This window comes from Lacerta agilis, chromosome 1 (assembly GCF_009819535.1).
Source record: "Lacerta agilis isolate rLacAgi1 chromosome 1, rLacAgi1.pri, whole genome shotgun sequence".
Classification (NCBI taxonomy): domain Eukaryota; kingdom Metazoa; phylum Chordata; class Lepidosauria; order Squamata; family Lacertidae; genus Lacerta; species Lacerta agilis.
Window position 1 is genome coordinate 30,215,192 of NC_046312.1, and position 16,120 is coordinate 30,231,311.

At 41.9% G+C, this 16,120-nt stretch overlaps 2 protein-coding genes across 2 annotated transcripts in view; one reads left to right on the forward strand and one right to left on the reverse strand.

The window, feature by feature from the left end:
• BBOF1 (basal body orientation factor 1) lies at nucleotides 1-14,741 on the reverse strand. The gene is made up of 11 exons (XM_033142810.1): nucleotides 14,245-14,741; nucleotides 13,828-14,089; nucleotides 11,846-11,911; nucleotides 10,322-10,465; nucleotides 9,521-9,601; nucleotides 8,999-9,069; nucleotides 8,611-8,755; nucleotides 6,832-7,325; nucleotides 4,332-4,436; nucleotides 3,016-3,084; nucleotides 1-396 (listed from the first exon to the last, which is right to left on the reverse strand). The coding sequence occupies exons 1-11, from the start codon at nucleotides 14,724-14,726 to the stop codon at nucleotides 279-281; spliced, it is 2,037 nt and encodes a 678-aa protein (XP_032998701.1). The 5' UTR covers nucleotides 14,727-14,741; the 3' UTR covers nucleotides 1-278.
• Nucleotides 14,363-16,120, forward strand: part of ENTPD5 (ectonucleoside triphosphate diphosphohydrolase 5 (inactive)) — a 22,378-nt gene continuing 20,620 nt past the window's right edge. The window contains exon 1 of the mRNA XM_033142864.1: nucleotides 14,363-14,468. The gene's annotated coding sequence lies outside the window, so the exon portion shown is untranslated. The remainder of the gene's footprint in view (nucleotides 14,469-16,120) is intronic.

The window sequence follows — 16,120 nt, forward strand, 5'->3', positions numbered from 1 at the left end:
AATGTCCTCATTTTTTATTGCAGAATACAGTTATACAATACAAACTCTTTAAAATGAAACAAATTATGTTACCAAGAAATAGGATTCCATCTTGCAAGAAAGCCTTAGTGAATTTTTTAAAAAGAAAGTCAAGTTGCCTTGAAAGAATAATTGAAGTAGTAAATTAAAATGTATAGAAAACATTTAAATTTCATCAATGCAGCATTATTTGCCTGATAGACCTGGAGCCCATGAAGAAAATGGCTTTCATTATATATTTTTCTTGATTAGCAGCCATCTTAGTTGGATTGTGGTGGTATAACCTGAATATCTGGAAGAGCTGATCCTTTACGAGGTGACTCTGATACTGGTGCCTGCTGAGTGATGAAAGCATAGACAGGAATTGTATCATCAGTGCTGTAATGGAAAGACAGTAAGAAAAGATCAGCATTAGCACATACATTCATCCAGATAAGCCTAACAATTGCCCACTTTCCATCTCAATTCAGCAGCAATTTTAACCCCTTTTCACATTTAGGCTATAGGCCCAAACACACCCACACTTTTGGGGACGTTTCCCCTAATAGAACTGTCTCTTCTGCACAGAAAATTGTTCTGCTGTGTTTAGATCTTTGTGGGGGTGATCCTAGATCAGGGGTCAGCAAACTTTTTCAGCAGGGGGCTGGTCCACTGTCCCTCAGACCTTGTGGGGGGCCAGACTATATTTTTTTTGGGGGGGTGAACGAATTCCTATGCCCCACAAATAACCCAGAGATGTATTTTAAATAAAAGGGCACATTCTACTCAGGTAAAAAAACACTGATTTCCAGACCATCCACGGGCCGGATTTAGAATGTGATTGGGCTGGATCTGGCCCCTGGGCCTTAGTTTGCCTACCCATGTCCTAGATACAGGTAGGTAGCCATGTTGGTCTGCCATAGAACAAAAAAATAAATAAATAAAAATCCTTCCAGTAGCACCTTAGAGACAAACATAGTTGGTGTCTAAGGTGCTACTGGAAGGATTTTTTATTTTTTATGTCCTAGATAGTTCACAACAAAGGTCCTGGCCCATACTAAGGATGTCCTCCTGTGGGTAATGTCCTCAGCCATGCACATTTGAGGCACTGTGCCCTTGTCTCCATTTTCAACCTATTTTGCAGCTGTCTACCTTAGGCCAGCTGTTAGCTGGAACTCCAGAGTTCCCATTGTGTTGAGGGGTTACAAGATTTCCTCAAGCCTTGCAAATTTAGGGGTTAATCGTGTGTGTTTCCTTTCCCCCAGGAATTTGAGATTGAGAATTTTCAGATTTTCCAGGGTTGCTCCCATGGTCCATGTTCTCAATGTCCTCAAACCAGCTAGGAGGTTGAACTGTTTGGGGCACAGAAGTGGGAGCCTGCCTCTAGCTGCTTCCCCACTCCACTCCTTTCTCTGAAGGGACGAGAATATCAAGACCAAGTTGTGGCACTTGCCCTGATCTAGTAATGGTAGCCTAATAGCTGCACAAACATCATAGAGAAGGAAAATTGGTTGCTGGATTTCCCCAAACCCCATGCAAGTCAACAAACAGGTGATAAGTAGGCCAGAATGAAAAAAGATAATAAACCCAGTTCCCCTGCAAGGGAAAAAGCGTTTCTCAGTATGTAGGAGGGAGGAAAAGTATACAGCGCCTTTAAAATGCCATGTTCTGGAACAGAGCATAGCTGTGAATGATAAAGTAGCCCTGAGCTGTTTTTCTTTCTTTCTAAACCACAGAGCCTGGGGCTTGCTGATCAGGTCAGTGGTTTGAATCCCTATGACGGGGTGAGCTCCCATTGTTTGGTCCCAGCTCCTGCCTACCTAGCAGTTCGAAAGCACGTCAAAGTGCAAGTAGATAAATGGGTACCACTCTGGCGGGAAGGTAAACAGCGTTTCTGTGCACTGCTCTGGTTCTCCAGAAGCGGATTAGTCATGCTGGTCACATGACCCGGAAGCTGTATGCAGGCTCCTTTGGCCAATAAAGCGAGATGAGCACTGTAACCCCAGAGTCGTCTGCGACTGGACCTAATGGTTAGGGGTTCCTTTACCTTTAAGTAAGCTGTATGAGTCGTTAATAATAATAATAATAATAATAATTTATTTATTATTTATGCCCGCCCATCAGGCTGGGTTTCCCCAGCCACTCTGGGCGGCTTCCAACAAAATATTGAAATACAATAGTCCGTCAAACATTAAAAGCTTCCCTAAACAGGGCTACCTTCAGGTGTCTTCTAAAAGTCAGGTAGTTGTTTTTCTCTTTGACATCTGGTGGGAGGGCGTTCCACAGGGCGGGTGCCACTACCAAGAAGGCCCTCTGCCTGGTTCCCTGTAACTTCGCTTCTCACAGGGCGGGAACTGCTAGAAGGCCCTCGGCACTGGACCTCAGTGTCCAGGCAAAACAATGGGGGTGGAGACGTTCCTTCAGGTATACTGGACCAAGGCCATTTGGGGCTTTAAAGGTCAGCATCAACACTTTGAATTGTGCTTAGAAACATACTGGGAGCCAATGTAGGTCTTTCCACAGGTCTCTCTGCATCCTATTGGACCCCTTTGTCTCTTTTTTCTCTGATTAAGAGTCTACATCCCCATCTCTCAGCACCTCTGCTTTTTTCTTCCTTTGTGGCCACCTTCCATATCTACCTTTCTTTCACTGTGTAAATTGCTGGGAGAGTGTCTGTTGCCTTGTGTCTGTTGCTATCAAACTCAATGAAGGAGTCAGCATGCAGAACAATTAGCTACAACATGCTGGAAAAGATAATGCTAATTCCATCACATATATCCAAAAGGATAGAAAGTGAAGATGTAGTAATACAAACATTGTTACTCCTACCTTGTTTTCTGTGGCTTTTGGTTGGACCTAGTTTGTCTTACATGACACTGGCAGCATAGATCTTCCCATGCTGGCAGGGTAACATGGGAATTGCTCATGCAAGTACTAACTACCATTGCCCTTTTTGGAAAGTGGGACAGTGCTACAGAAAGAACTACTAAGTCACTAGATAAATGCAAATTCTCTTACCCAGCGTTCTTTGGTTCTGCTAATTTTATTGTGTCTGGAGTTATGGGAACCAAAGCTTGACCATATTTCCTATAAAACAGAAATGACAGCAAAAATCATCAGTTCCTATTTCTGTAATTTTCATTGTGATTAGAGTTGCTGAAATTAAAGCAGACACTGCTGATCTGTTATCAAGCATTTTGTCTCTCCTCTGCCCAGAACTCCCAGAGTCAATGCTATTCTGTGACATTGCAAAACTTTGGGAAATCATTGACTCTGCAATGAATCTACACACCTGAACTTCTGTTTCATTTTCTCCTCCTGAAGTTAGTTTGCACTTTATTTCAATACAATGTGTCAGAATGTGCTAGTAACTAAGGCTGCAAGCCTAACCATGTCTACTCAGAAGTCAGACCCACTGAATTCAATGGAGCTCACTGCTACTTATTGCCAGCTAAGTGGGATTAGGATCACTGCTTAAATTTTCAAAACTAGAGAAAATACTTCATAATTCTGCCATTTTAAATTTTAGTACTTCTTAATAAAGTCTGGATACCCATTTCCCCCATTAGCTGGTTAGGACCTGTACAAGAAAAAGGAAACAGAAATATTTTTCCAAGCTACTATTTCCTATTTGCATTCTTGCTCTAATACAGAGGAGGACATCCAATAGCATTCATCCTTTTCAACAGTGGAGGCAGGACTTGCAGAAGCTTCCATCTTCCGCTTGTAGGAGTTAACGTCTCTTTTTTATCCTGACTATGCTAGGAAAGCAGGGCAGCTAGAATTTCTCAGTCTCAGGCCTAGTGGTTCTAATTCAATCAAAATCAAAATATGGGATTTACTTTCTTCAAACCTCTCCTCCCCCTCCCCCCAAAAAACTGGTTTAGCTAGTGAAGGTTTCAACATTTCCTCCCCCAACACCACCAGAGGAATGTTTCCAACTACCCTTTGGAAGCCCTGCAAGTTGCTGCAGGAAAGGAACTATGAGCAATCTCGTGAAAGGGGTGTTTCTAGGACCAAGCAGAAACTATCAAGCTCTTGTTATTTTTTGGTACTGCAATTTTTTTGTTAATGCCATCTTATATTAGTACTGAAATGTTGTGTTTTTCATTTGTTATATTTTGCTATTATGTTGTTTTATTATGTTGTTATGAAATTGTTCCTATGATGTTGACTTTTGTTGTAAGTCACTTTGAGCATGATTCTTTTTGTGGACCATTTCTCAAGGGTTTCCGTTTGGTGAACAAGTAGTGAACTAAGAAATGGGCAGCTACCAAGTGGATGAGCCCTATGGATTCTATAGCCCTTGCTCACTGTAACAGACAGGACTTTACCGTTGTTTAAGGCCATTCATTTTTGCAAAGAGTAGCCTCAGCACACTCTCCTTCTGCTCCCAGGTCAAATCAGAAATGTCGAGTTTTCCTTTCTGAATATTTGTCCTACAGAAAAAAAGATAAAATCAAGAAATCAGTACTTTACGAGCATAAACCTACAAATATATACCCTAAATGACTGTGTCCTGGATCAGTTGGTCACTGAACCGAAGGAGGAGGAAGTGACCCTGGACTTAATCTTAAGGGGCATCCAAGAACTGGTGCGATTGGGAACAGTCATTGTGCCGCTAATGAATCCAATATATGTGTAAATGAACAACTGCCAAAGTCCAACGCATCACATTTGACTTCAAAAAGAAGATTCTAAAAATTAGGGGACTGGTAAAAAGGAATTTGAAAGGGAAAGTCAAATCTTCCCAGAATGTTTTAGGAATCATCCAAACCCTCAATAATAGCAGCTTAAATCAGGAAAGACACCACCAAGGTTCTCCTGGAGGTCCAGCCATAAAACTGCTAGCACGTTTGCAAAATGAAGGAAGGTCCGGTATGGTTTCATATTAAATGGACCATGTGTTGAGATTTCAGCATTGCAGGGGGCTGGGACTAGATGACCCTCAGGATGCCTTCCAACTCCACAATTCTATGATTCTTAGGCCAAGATGATGCCACTGCATTTAAGGAGCAACTTCAAGGAAGCTACCGGTATTAGATTCAAGGAAGCTATTAGATTCAAGAAGGAATATTTCAGGGGGGAAATGGGCCAAATGAGAAAAAGGAAAACAAACTTCAGCCAAAAAAATAAAAAGCAAGCAGATGGCAAGGAATGTCCCCAAATAAATAAATAAATTTAAAAATGCATTTACAGCTAACAATAAAAAGTATGTAAATTAAAAGCAGAAGCTAGCTAGGGAACAGCTGGACCTTTAGACTACAAGGGTGTCAAAGTGTGCAGATGGAAGAAATGAAAATCACAGAAAAGCTTTTGCTTCCGAAGATGTAAGGCAAGCATTTGTACCTGAACTAACTTTCTTAGGAAAGGACTCTCAGGGACTAAGGCAAATAGTGGTGACAAGAGATAAAGGTATTATGGACAAAATAAAAATGATCACCTGATCCAGATGGCATCCAACTAAGAGCTCAAAGACCTCAAATTGCTGATCTTGTAACAAAAATATGTAGTTTGTCCTTAAGACTGGTATCTGTGTTTTGAGGACTGGAAAGTGGCCAATGTAACACCAATGTTTAAGAAGGGATCCAGGAAATTACAGGCAGGTTAGTTGAACATCTGTTCCAGGAAAACTGGTGGAAAAGGTATTAAAAATAACATTATAGTATATAGAAGAACAAGCCTTGCTCAAAAAGATTCAGAACTCTTTGAGAGCATCTAGAAGCATGTGAATAGGGATGATCCAGTAAGGTAGACACAGTGTGCTTGGACTTTCAAAAAGCTTTTGATAAAGACTCTTGGGTAAGCTTAACAGTCATGAGATAAGAGGGCAGGTCCTCTTACAGATCAGTAACTGCTGGGGGGGGGACAGGAAGCAGAGAAGAGGAATAAATGGACAGTTCTTCAAATGGAGAGATGGAAGAAGCAGAGTCCTTCAGGGATCTGCATTGGAAGCAGTGCTTTTTAAACTTATTCGTCATGATTTGGAGGTGGGGTGACATCCAATAGTTCAGGTTGGCAAAAACAAACAGGACAAAGGGATTGTGAGGCACTCCAATAGGTTCTTTCTAAACTGGGTGAACAGACATTAAAAAGGCATATGCAATTTAAGCACCACATAAAGTGATGCACACTGGAGAAAAAAGTCTTAACTTCACATATCTGCTTATATGGTCTGAACCAGTGGTGCCTAACCACAAGAGATTTAGGATCATGACATTAAGAGCCGTTTTGACAATGGAATGGACTACCTCAGAAGGTGATGGACTCTCTTTAATTGGAGACTTTTAAACAGTGATTGGATGACTACCTGTCAGGGATTCCTTAGTTGTGTTTCCAGCATTACACAGGGTTCGATTAGATGACCCTTTATATCCCTTTCAACTCTAAAATTATATGGCTCTATCTCCTTACTCTTGTGCTGCAATAAGCTTCTCTATCTGGCTTCCAGGTTTCTCTCCAGGCAATGCCTCTCCTTGGGTATTTTGGCCAGGATGGAATGTGCCCTTAAATTCTGACAGTGCATTTTGCTTGCCAGAATACAGGATAGAGAGGGTGTGTGTGTGTGTGAAGAAACTAGCTTATTGTACAAAAGTAAAATTTTCATTTGTCACTCTACCCACTTTACCCTTGGCTCCACTCACTACTGGCATGTGGTCCGGGAAGGTTGCCAAGAAAGAAATGTGTCTCAGGCTAAAAAAGGTTCCCTACCCCGGCCCTATCCTAAGACAGTCTAAATTGAGGTGTGCTATTTCACAGGGATTTTCACACACTTTCTGTTCCTGGCAGCCAAGGCCACCAGAAATAAAACTTCTACAGTTCTACCACATGTACCATTTCTCTGCTTCCAGAAGGTCCATTTGTACACTATTTGTGCTGTGCTCGTTGTTGTTAAAGGTTCTGATTTTAGGGTATTCATCTTTCCCTGCAAATGCTGCCATCATTTTTCTCTGATATGCATCTTGAGCCACCTGCTTGTAGCACTTTCTGCTGGTTATGATCTCCTGTTTCACCTGCTCCAGAGCATCTAAGAAGAACTTCTCCACCTCAGTCCTTTGGTCCAAGATATTTCTGGCCAGTTTCTTCACTCTACTCATCTCTCGTTCCTTCATTTCCAGCAGCTGCTGCAGCTTTACAATTTCTGTCTGGCCTGCCTGGTTCTGCATCAAAGCCTTCTGTTGGGTACTTTCAACTTCAGTTTTAAATTCTCGGGTCATATGATAAAGAGCATCTTCCAGTTTTTTCACCTTGTTTTGCAGGTCCTGGATCAGAGTTTTCTGCTGAGTAATTTGCCGTATCTTTTCCTGAACTAACAATTCATTGGTTTCCTTTAAAAATAAATAAATAAAATTACTTGCAAGATAATACTGTTTGAAAGCTGTCTTTTGATCATCAAAGCTTTCAAACAATTAAAATTCTTGAAACGGCTATAAACAAAATTGAAAACTTCAATGGATTACAGACTAGATTAAAATTTGTCCTGCTTGAAACATTCACCAATCTCAGATAGGCAGGTTAAAGAGTCCACTGCTGGGCAGCTGGCACACACGTTGACTCCCTTCAACCCATGCTCAATCTGATAAAAACAAAGTTAACATGAGCTTTCCCTTTCAGTTAATATGCAATTCTAGTGCATATTTGTATTTTGGAGGGAAACTACTATAGGTTTCAGGTTAGCCACAGGTAGTTGAAACGGACAGTGTTCAATTGGAATGACTAGTTTATGTTTAAATCTAGATCTTTCACAATAGTGTTGGGATTTAGACTAATTTTAAAACTATTCTGGCTCTGATATATGACTATAATAATAAATAACGGGTGGAATTCGATGCTGTGCTTCTTCTATCGTTCAGTCTGCACAAGCATTGCAGCAGCCTGCCAGATGGAACGATCCTGCCTCCCCCATGCACTGTTCTGGGGTTCTCCTGTCCGCCAGCTCAGAGCCAATTTTGGAGGGTTGAGAAGAGGAAGTCCAGTTGCAAGTGGGTTGAGCTGCTTAGGTAAATCCCACCCACTGAATATATCCCAAAATCTCAAAATATTGAAGGAGAAAATATAAAACATGGTCTTCAGTGGACACCAATTCATGCATTACAGGTATGTAAGGCATTTGCAAGCTCAAGGCCCACAACATGACCTCACCCCTGAAATTACATCCCGTCTGCATAACCAATGTCCACATTTTGAATGGTATCTGAAAATGATTCCATACGCACAAGCCGCTGTTCAAATACAAGGATTCACGTGATCAGGACACTTACACAACCAGATGTACCATTGACATCTAGGCGACACGTGTAGGTGCAACAGCAGCTGCTCCCATGTTTGCATTCCTTTGAAGATGGCAGGGATAAAGACTAGCATGGGAACAAGTCATCAGCCCTGCCCCTGTTTCAACACGAGTGCCCTATATGCAAGTAACGTGTGAATTGGTGTTAGAAGCCTTTTCATTACAGAGCAGAACAGGAGCTTTAGCTTTCCAGTATACCACCAAATGTTAGTGATTTTGACATAGATATGGAGAGGTACCAGTTCTAATAAACCTGCACAAATAGAATTTCAAGCGATCTTATGTACAGGAGAATGAAAACGGTAAGAAGTCATAAACTTAACCTTTTCCTGCAAGAGAAAGGCATTTTTCTCCTCCAGTTTTTGCTTGGCTTTTTGTAACTCTTCTGTTTCCTTCATGTGGTATCCAAGAGCCTCATGAAGACGAACATTCTCTTGAAAAACAGCTTTTCCAGCAGCGTCCAACTGCCTGAATAAGGGTAAAGACTATTCAGCAGTTGTAATCACAAATTTACTGTATTAATCACAGTGCACAAGCTGCAGATACAAAACAAACAGATGGAGACAGCATTCATGGGAGTGTTAAGACTGCTTTGGGTCCAGCATCATATTTACTTATCAGAAACAAAGCACCCATGTGGATATCCTAGGAATTGCCATATTTTAGCACCTTCATAATGGTTAAAGAACAGAGAAATCAAGTAAGTCTTACATAATGGCTTCATGGTGAGCCCTTTCTGCTAGCATATAAATCTTCTTCTCTGCTTCTCTTTCAAGTCGTTGCTGAAAGAAGCATATGAACAGATATTTTGCAATGAAAACCAGGCATAAAGCGGTGTTCAGATTTCAAAAGTATGTGAAGGAAGTGTTCGCCACTTCTGTGTTATAGAAAAAGAAAAAATGTTGCACTGTGAAAGTTGAGGGTCATAACAGACAGAGGCAGAATGGCAGAGATTCCTACATCCATAACTTTTCCTTAAAATCTGTACCTATTTCCTTATTTATTATTTCAAGATAACAGAACAGGCAAAATATTGCGAATCTGGAATCTGGATCAGTACAGTACTTCATATTTCTTTATTCCATACATATCTAGGTGGTTCAAAAAGTTGTCCATGCATAGACTGCTGCCTAGAAGCTGTTTGAACTGGTGGATTGAAGCAGACACCCTGTGCATTATCGCAAGGACTGTGCATGCTGAAACAATGTATGTACTACTGCCCAAATACTATACCTTTTCTTCAAGGAACTTTTTCTCCAACATGCAGATTGTTTCCTGATGTTCTTTTTCTGTGATTTCCATAATTTCATTGAGCTAGGATTTCAGGAAATATTTAATTATTATTTTAACCATCTAGATGACAATTTAAACAAAACTCTCTAGAGCGGTATCTCACACTATGCCACACATTTTTCTCATATGTCCGTATTGCATGCCTTGAAACTCACCATGCTTTCACCATCTGTTACCTGAAAATTTACCAACTTTCACTTTTTCACATTTTTGCAAGTTTGCATATCAGGTAACCAATGCTTTTTTTCTAGAAAAATAGTTGCCAGTACTCACCATGAAGTTGTTACAATACACTTTTTTACAACAACAAAAGAGGTGCCAGTACTGCTTCCCCTGCAAAGTACACCCTGAAAAAAGCACTACAGGTAACACTTACTTTGTGAGCAACGCTGAAAGCACAGGCCTTGCATACCTTCTCACATTTTTACATAGCTTTTCATCTTTGTCAAAGTATATAATCCAAAATCTGCTGCACACAAATCTTGAAAATATCTCAGTTGAAGTGCACATCACATTATATATAAGCTTAATAAATTGCTAAAAGGTCATCAAACTGACAAAAATCCAAGAAAAAAACTTTGTCTCATTCTAGTAACTTCTGAGCCTGTCTCTCAAAACTTCATTTCATTTTTCCAAATTACACTTTGGCAGTCCAGCATAGCTGCACTTTAGCATGGCAGTCTAGAGATCACCCAATGCACTTCTAACACTTAGCATAATAGATGCTAATAATAAACTTACATCTTCGAGTTGTTTTTCCAAAAGAGCTTTCTTTTTGCGAAACTCCATTATCATTTTCAGCTCAACTTGAATTAGGCCAATTTCTTTGGCCTTCTTGTTGAATTTTTCCTCCATCTCCTCCAACTGTTTGGTGTAATGTTCTACCTGCAAATTAGAAACTTTTAGCAAGATAAAAACAACTAATGGTGCAATCTTACCCTAGGTATCTACTGGTCGAATGGCCTTTGGAAGTGGAAGAACTCCTTTTCCACTGGTGGAATTGAACCTACAGAGGCAGAACAAGCTATCCACTGCCAGAACCCTGTTGTTACACTGATGGAAGACCCCATCAGCTGAAAAATTACACCAGCAAAATCCCAGAGGTAGAGTGGCAGAGAAAAGGGTGGGGCGTGGAGGAGAAGCATATTATCAGTGTTTGTAATGGCACACTCATATCCATGAACATGGAGGATTGGAGGAAATCCATGTGAGGACACAAACTGGCTTAAGTTCTGATTATCCCACTGTTTACCATGGGAGGAAACAGAGAAAAATGACCATTGCTCACCCCACCTGCAACATGCTTTTCCTGAGTTCTCCCCCTCCCCTCCCTATTTGGTGATAGTTTAGATGCTGCTCCAATTCTGCAAATTCCTGGACAAAGGCTGCTTGGTAAGAGACACAGGTATGGCAAAAATAAAAATTTTAAAATTCTGAAAAATGAGCCTATTGCATTAGGATCAGCTTGATGTGTAGCATGTTTAAAAACAATTCGCATTAAAGAGCATCACTAGGGAAGAGCTACCAATAAAGAACTACCAGTAAAATAACTTAACAAAATGAAACTTTAAATGATGACTTTTTAGAACCAAATAGTAGTATAACAATTCCAAGTCAGTTCTACCTCCAGTTGCATAAGCCAAATGTTGATGAGAACTCCATCTCTGACTCTAGGCATGCTTATTTAAAAATAAGTCATTGAGTTGAATGGAACTTAATCCCAGGTAAGGGTGTATTGCCGTGAGGTGAGTATTAACATACTTCGGACTTAGTTTAAAAAAAAAATCTGACAAATCCTGTCCCCAAAAAACAGTTAAGGTAGGATTGCCATATTCCCAAAAGTGAAAATCCGGACAAAGTTGTTGAGTTTTTTTCTTCTTGGGGGAAGGGGAGGAGAGGGGGGACAAAATTGTTGGGAACACACACACACCCCAATTATGTTTTTAGGCTTTTAACATGATTTTAAAGCATTTCTTTTTTAAAAAGAAAGCTGTACTTGCCGTATGTCCGGGTTTTCCCAGACACTTTGACGATTCGGCAAAAATCCACCCAGACGCCATTTTCAGAGCCCGAATGTATGGCAGCCCTAGTTAAGGACTTAGTCATGACTTAAAGAGTAGAAACACTAGAGGTTAGAAGATTAAATATATTTACTGTAAAACAGTCTTGTGCAACTTATCTATCTGTCAGGTACAACCCAAATGTGTTTAGTCTGTTTTTCAGTGTCCCATTGTACCAACAGAATCAGAAGACATGTCCATTCACCAGTTCATCGTTCTCTTCTTTGGCTTTTTGCTTCACCTCATTCAACTGCAGCTTCAGCTTCTCAATCTACATATTAAAGAAAGAAAATGGGGGGGGGGATCAAACATTTTATGGATTGGAAAAATGCAGTGACTGCATCCCAGACTCTGTCCAGGTCAACCCACTAAATGCTGAGGGAAGGTAACTTTACATAAGCTTAGTGGCCTCAGGTTTGACTGAAATACTTACCTTGTGACTTAATTCTAGGAACTGGAAGAGGAGTTTCTGGTGTTACTAGTATTGGGAATGATGTACAGTGGTGCCCCGCTAGACGAAAATAATTCGTTCTGCGAAAATTTTCGTCTAGCGGGTTTTTCGTCTTGCGGAGCGGCAATGACAGCCGAGCTCCGCAAAACGGAAAAAAAAAGACGAAAATTTTTCATCTTGCGAGGCAGCCCCATAGACTTTTTCGTCTTGCGGGGCAGCCTTCCGCTAGACGAATGCCTTCGTCTAGCGAGTTTTTCGTCTTGCGAGGCATTCGTCTAGCGGGGTACCACTGTACTCTACATACACTCAGGTGTCCCAAGTTTACAAATGGCACTATTTCCCCCCATTAGTTGTGGCACTTTTAGTTGGTGTTTGATTGGTTAAAGGAAATATATATATAAAAGGAGAATTCCTGGATGCCCGGATCCAGTTTTGAGGCAGCTACTCCTTGGTGAGAGAATCCCAGCAGTGATTTAAAATCACAAAATATGCAGCAAAGTAAAGTGTAGAAATATAGGTTTAAACGCTTCCTTCTAAGTTGTTTCCAAAGTTCCCCTCTTCCTTTAGCATAGAAAAGATACCATATGTTTGGTAAGTTAAAAATGGTTTACTGTACTTGCAAACTCTTCAAAGGTCAGGTTCATATGCTTTTCCATGCAACAGTCAGAAAACACAGGCAGTAAAACTTAGGTTCCAAAATAGTGAGTGATTTCTAAATTATTTGTATAGAAACACAAAGATGGCTTGTTTAAGTCATATGGTCTGAGGCTGGAGCAAGCAGTCCAGACCTCCTTACTGGTAAGGGCTCACATGGTGGAATGGAAGAAGAAAGAGCTTTCCCAAGGTGAGGGTGTGTGACCTAGCTAAGCCTGGCAGGACAGCTTACTCTATAGTTTTGGTCCCTCCACACATTAATTAGATTTAAGCATATGAGGGTGATTATTTCATACTTTTGTTCTCTGTATCTTTATTTGCAAAAGTGCTACAGTAGAAAGGGTATATGCTGTGAAAGTCTTACAGTCAGTGGGCTGAATGAGTAGGCTGTTAAATTGTAAAGGAAAGCCAAACTATACATATTGAATGAAACTCCATATTAGTACTTTTGTACTATTGATTCTGAAGACCAATGGAAAATGAAAGGATAATAATTTTGGCAAACGCTATCTGTTGCAAAGAAAGAGAAGCTAAAAAGTGTAGCAGTGGCGATTGTTCTGAAATTCTAAGTCACGTCTCCATTCTGAGGTGTGGGGAACCTTTGGTGCTCCAGATGTTCCTGAACTACAGCTAACAGCCTTTGGCCACTCTTGCTAGGGCTAAAAGGGCAACATCTGGAGGGCTAAAAGTTTCCTACACCAGTTTTAAGATTGCCTAATGAATACAACAGCAGTCAGTTCCTTCATATATTTTTGGGGGGGTTTTGCACACACACACACACACACACACACACGTATACAGTGCTTTTTTCTGGGGGGACACATACCCCTAAACATTTTGCGCATCTAAGTTTGGCCTCATTGAGTGGCAGTATTTAAATATGAGTAGGAAAATGAGAGTACCCCCTAAACATGTTTTTTGAAAAAAGAGAGCACTGCATATATATCTGTGTATTAAAACAGATAATAATAGACAGATTATTCTGAATTAGCTCGACAGGCTGGAAAGATCGTAGCCTTCAACTTTAAGGGGTAGCAACTCTGCAAAAGGAGGAGGAAGTTCGCCTGTTGTTCCGCACCTACCAGATCTTCCTTCTCCACGTCCTGCTTCTTGAGGTAGCCGATCACGTCCACCGTGTCCCTCTCCAGCCGCCGCTGCTGCCGTTCCAGCTCCTCGTTGTTCTGCGCGAGGCGGCGGGCGGCGGCGCGGTACTCCTTGCGGGAGATCTCGGTCACCTCCAGCCTGGCCTCCCATAGCGACGCCGCAGCTTTAGCCCTGTCGGCCTCCGACTCCTCCTTCAGGGCCTTCACGTCAACCTTCTTGCCGCTGCCGCCCTTCTTCCCCCTGAGGGAAGGGAGCGACACCGCGCCATAGAAGGGTCAAGGGGGTCCGGGCGACTCTCGCCCCCACCCCTACTCTCTACAGCCCGCCAGATTTGCCCGGAGAAGTGGGTCCCAGCGCCCGCCCTTCCGCCCGTCCCCGTTTCCCTAGCTACCTACTTCCCTCCTTTCGCCGCTTTCGCCTTCCCTTTCCCCTTCATGTTCCCCCTAAAAAACCACGCCGGTGTTTTCCCTCGCGGCGGCCCGTTGCTACGGCAACCGGGCGTCGCGAAAAGATGAGGACGAAGGCGCGCGCGCACGAGAGGGAGAGACGTCACGCGCGGTGTGTTGACGTGACACGCGGCACCGGCGAGATGTGGAAGGTTGAGGGCTCTGACAAGGCGGTGAGTGGAGAGGTCTGGACGGGGCAGTGCGTGGAAGTTCTTTCCCCGCCGGCTCAGGGTCGCGCGTGGGCCGAGCCCTGGCGAGCTCCCTCTGCCCCGGCCTTCCCGACGTGCAGCCTTGGCTCTGGTCTCTCCTGCTTCGGCAGCATTTGCCCTGTCGATACTCCAGCGGAGTTTCGAGCAATACACTCGGATGCGTGCACACCCGACACGCGTCTTTCGGTAGGCATCCGGAGCTTCTCGACTTGGAGAGACCATGCCTCCCGTTTCAATCTGTTGCATACATACAAAGAAAAGCCACTTTGCCCGTTTAGAACCACCACGAGGAAATACGTAGTTTGTTTCCAGCATCAGTTGAACGTGTAATTTCACTACTTACAAAATTGGTTTGCTCAATGGGTTAAGTTAAGCCTTGGAAAGAGTGTTGCTTTTATTCTCCAATTCTAGTTATGTCAATGCCTCCTGAAATTGAGATGTGGTGTTGTAGGGGTGCTGTGATAAAGCGCATTTCAAGCAGTCGCATCATCTATTGCTGCACTGTGGCAGTGCCCGCTCCGATCAGCACAGTGTGACATAAGAAGAGTCAAAAATAGCTCTTTGTTTTCCCCCGTTCATGAATTGACTTTGTGCCTCCTCCCTACCACCCACCCCATCTTTCTTTTGCAATGAACATTCATCCTGGTAAATTATTTTCTAATTCAGCAATGATTTTTATTGGAGCTTTTGCCCTACTGAAATATGCCCCTTGAACTTTCCTGGGGCAGAAAAAAAACCCCAACCAAGGCATATTTTCTTGTTTGCCTTAGATAAATGATAAACCTAGGTTCACAGAAGGTGGTTGGCTTGAACTTTAACATGTAACTCCTGCTTGCTTAATAGCTGGGCATTTTTAGTTGCACTTGCAAATAAAGCCGAGAAATAGGTGAGTGAAGATGTAGTATTGTATTGGAGCTGCTTGGCTAGTTAAATTGCTTTGTGGGGAGGGGGACTTTGGGATTGAAAGAAACTGCCTAAATTACAGGATTGAATATATAGTTGTCATGATTGCCATCAAATAAAAACTAAGAGATACAATATTTTTTATATATACTGTAATGTAATTAATGTGCATGGTGCTTTACAAATACAGGATACAAGATAACCTGCCCTATCCATCACTGAGGGGGCTTACATTCTAAGCAATTGACCACAGGTGACCACAGATAAGATGGAGGGAAATACAGGCAGTAAGCATGGGAAGACTCTGTATTTATTTCAGTTACACATTCTTTGGGTTTGTAGTAATTGGGAATGGGGATTGTGCTAAAGGCTTTATGGAAAAGATGGGTTTTGAGGAGGGATTTGAAAGAAGTAAGAAAGGTGGTAAAACAAAGGTACACTGTGTAAGTGCAGCTGGATTCATTGTTCCCAGATTTTTAAGGAATCCAACTCAACCTAATTGCTTTCTAACCATTGTTGCTCAGCCCTGAACCATTTATACAGATTATACTAAGATTTCAGCATCACATGTTCTAAATCTATTATGAAATCCACTGCAGCTTGACAGCTAAGTACATGAAGTACATGAAGCTTATATGTGATTTGCTCATCAATTGAACTATTGTTTATCTGTGAAGGGGTACTAGCCTAGTATGATGGCAAGTAAGGAATGA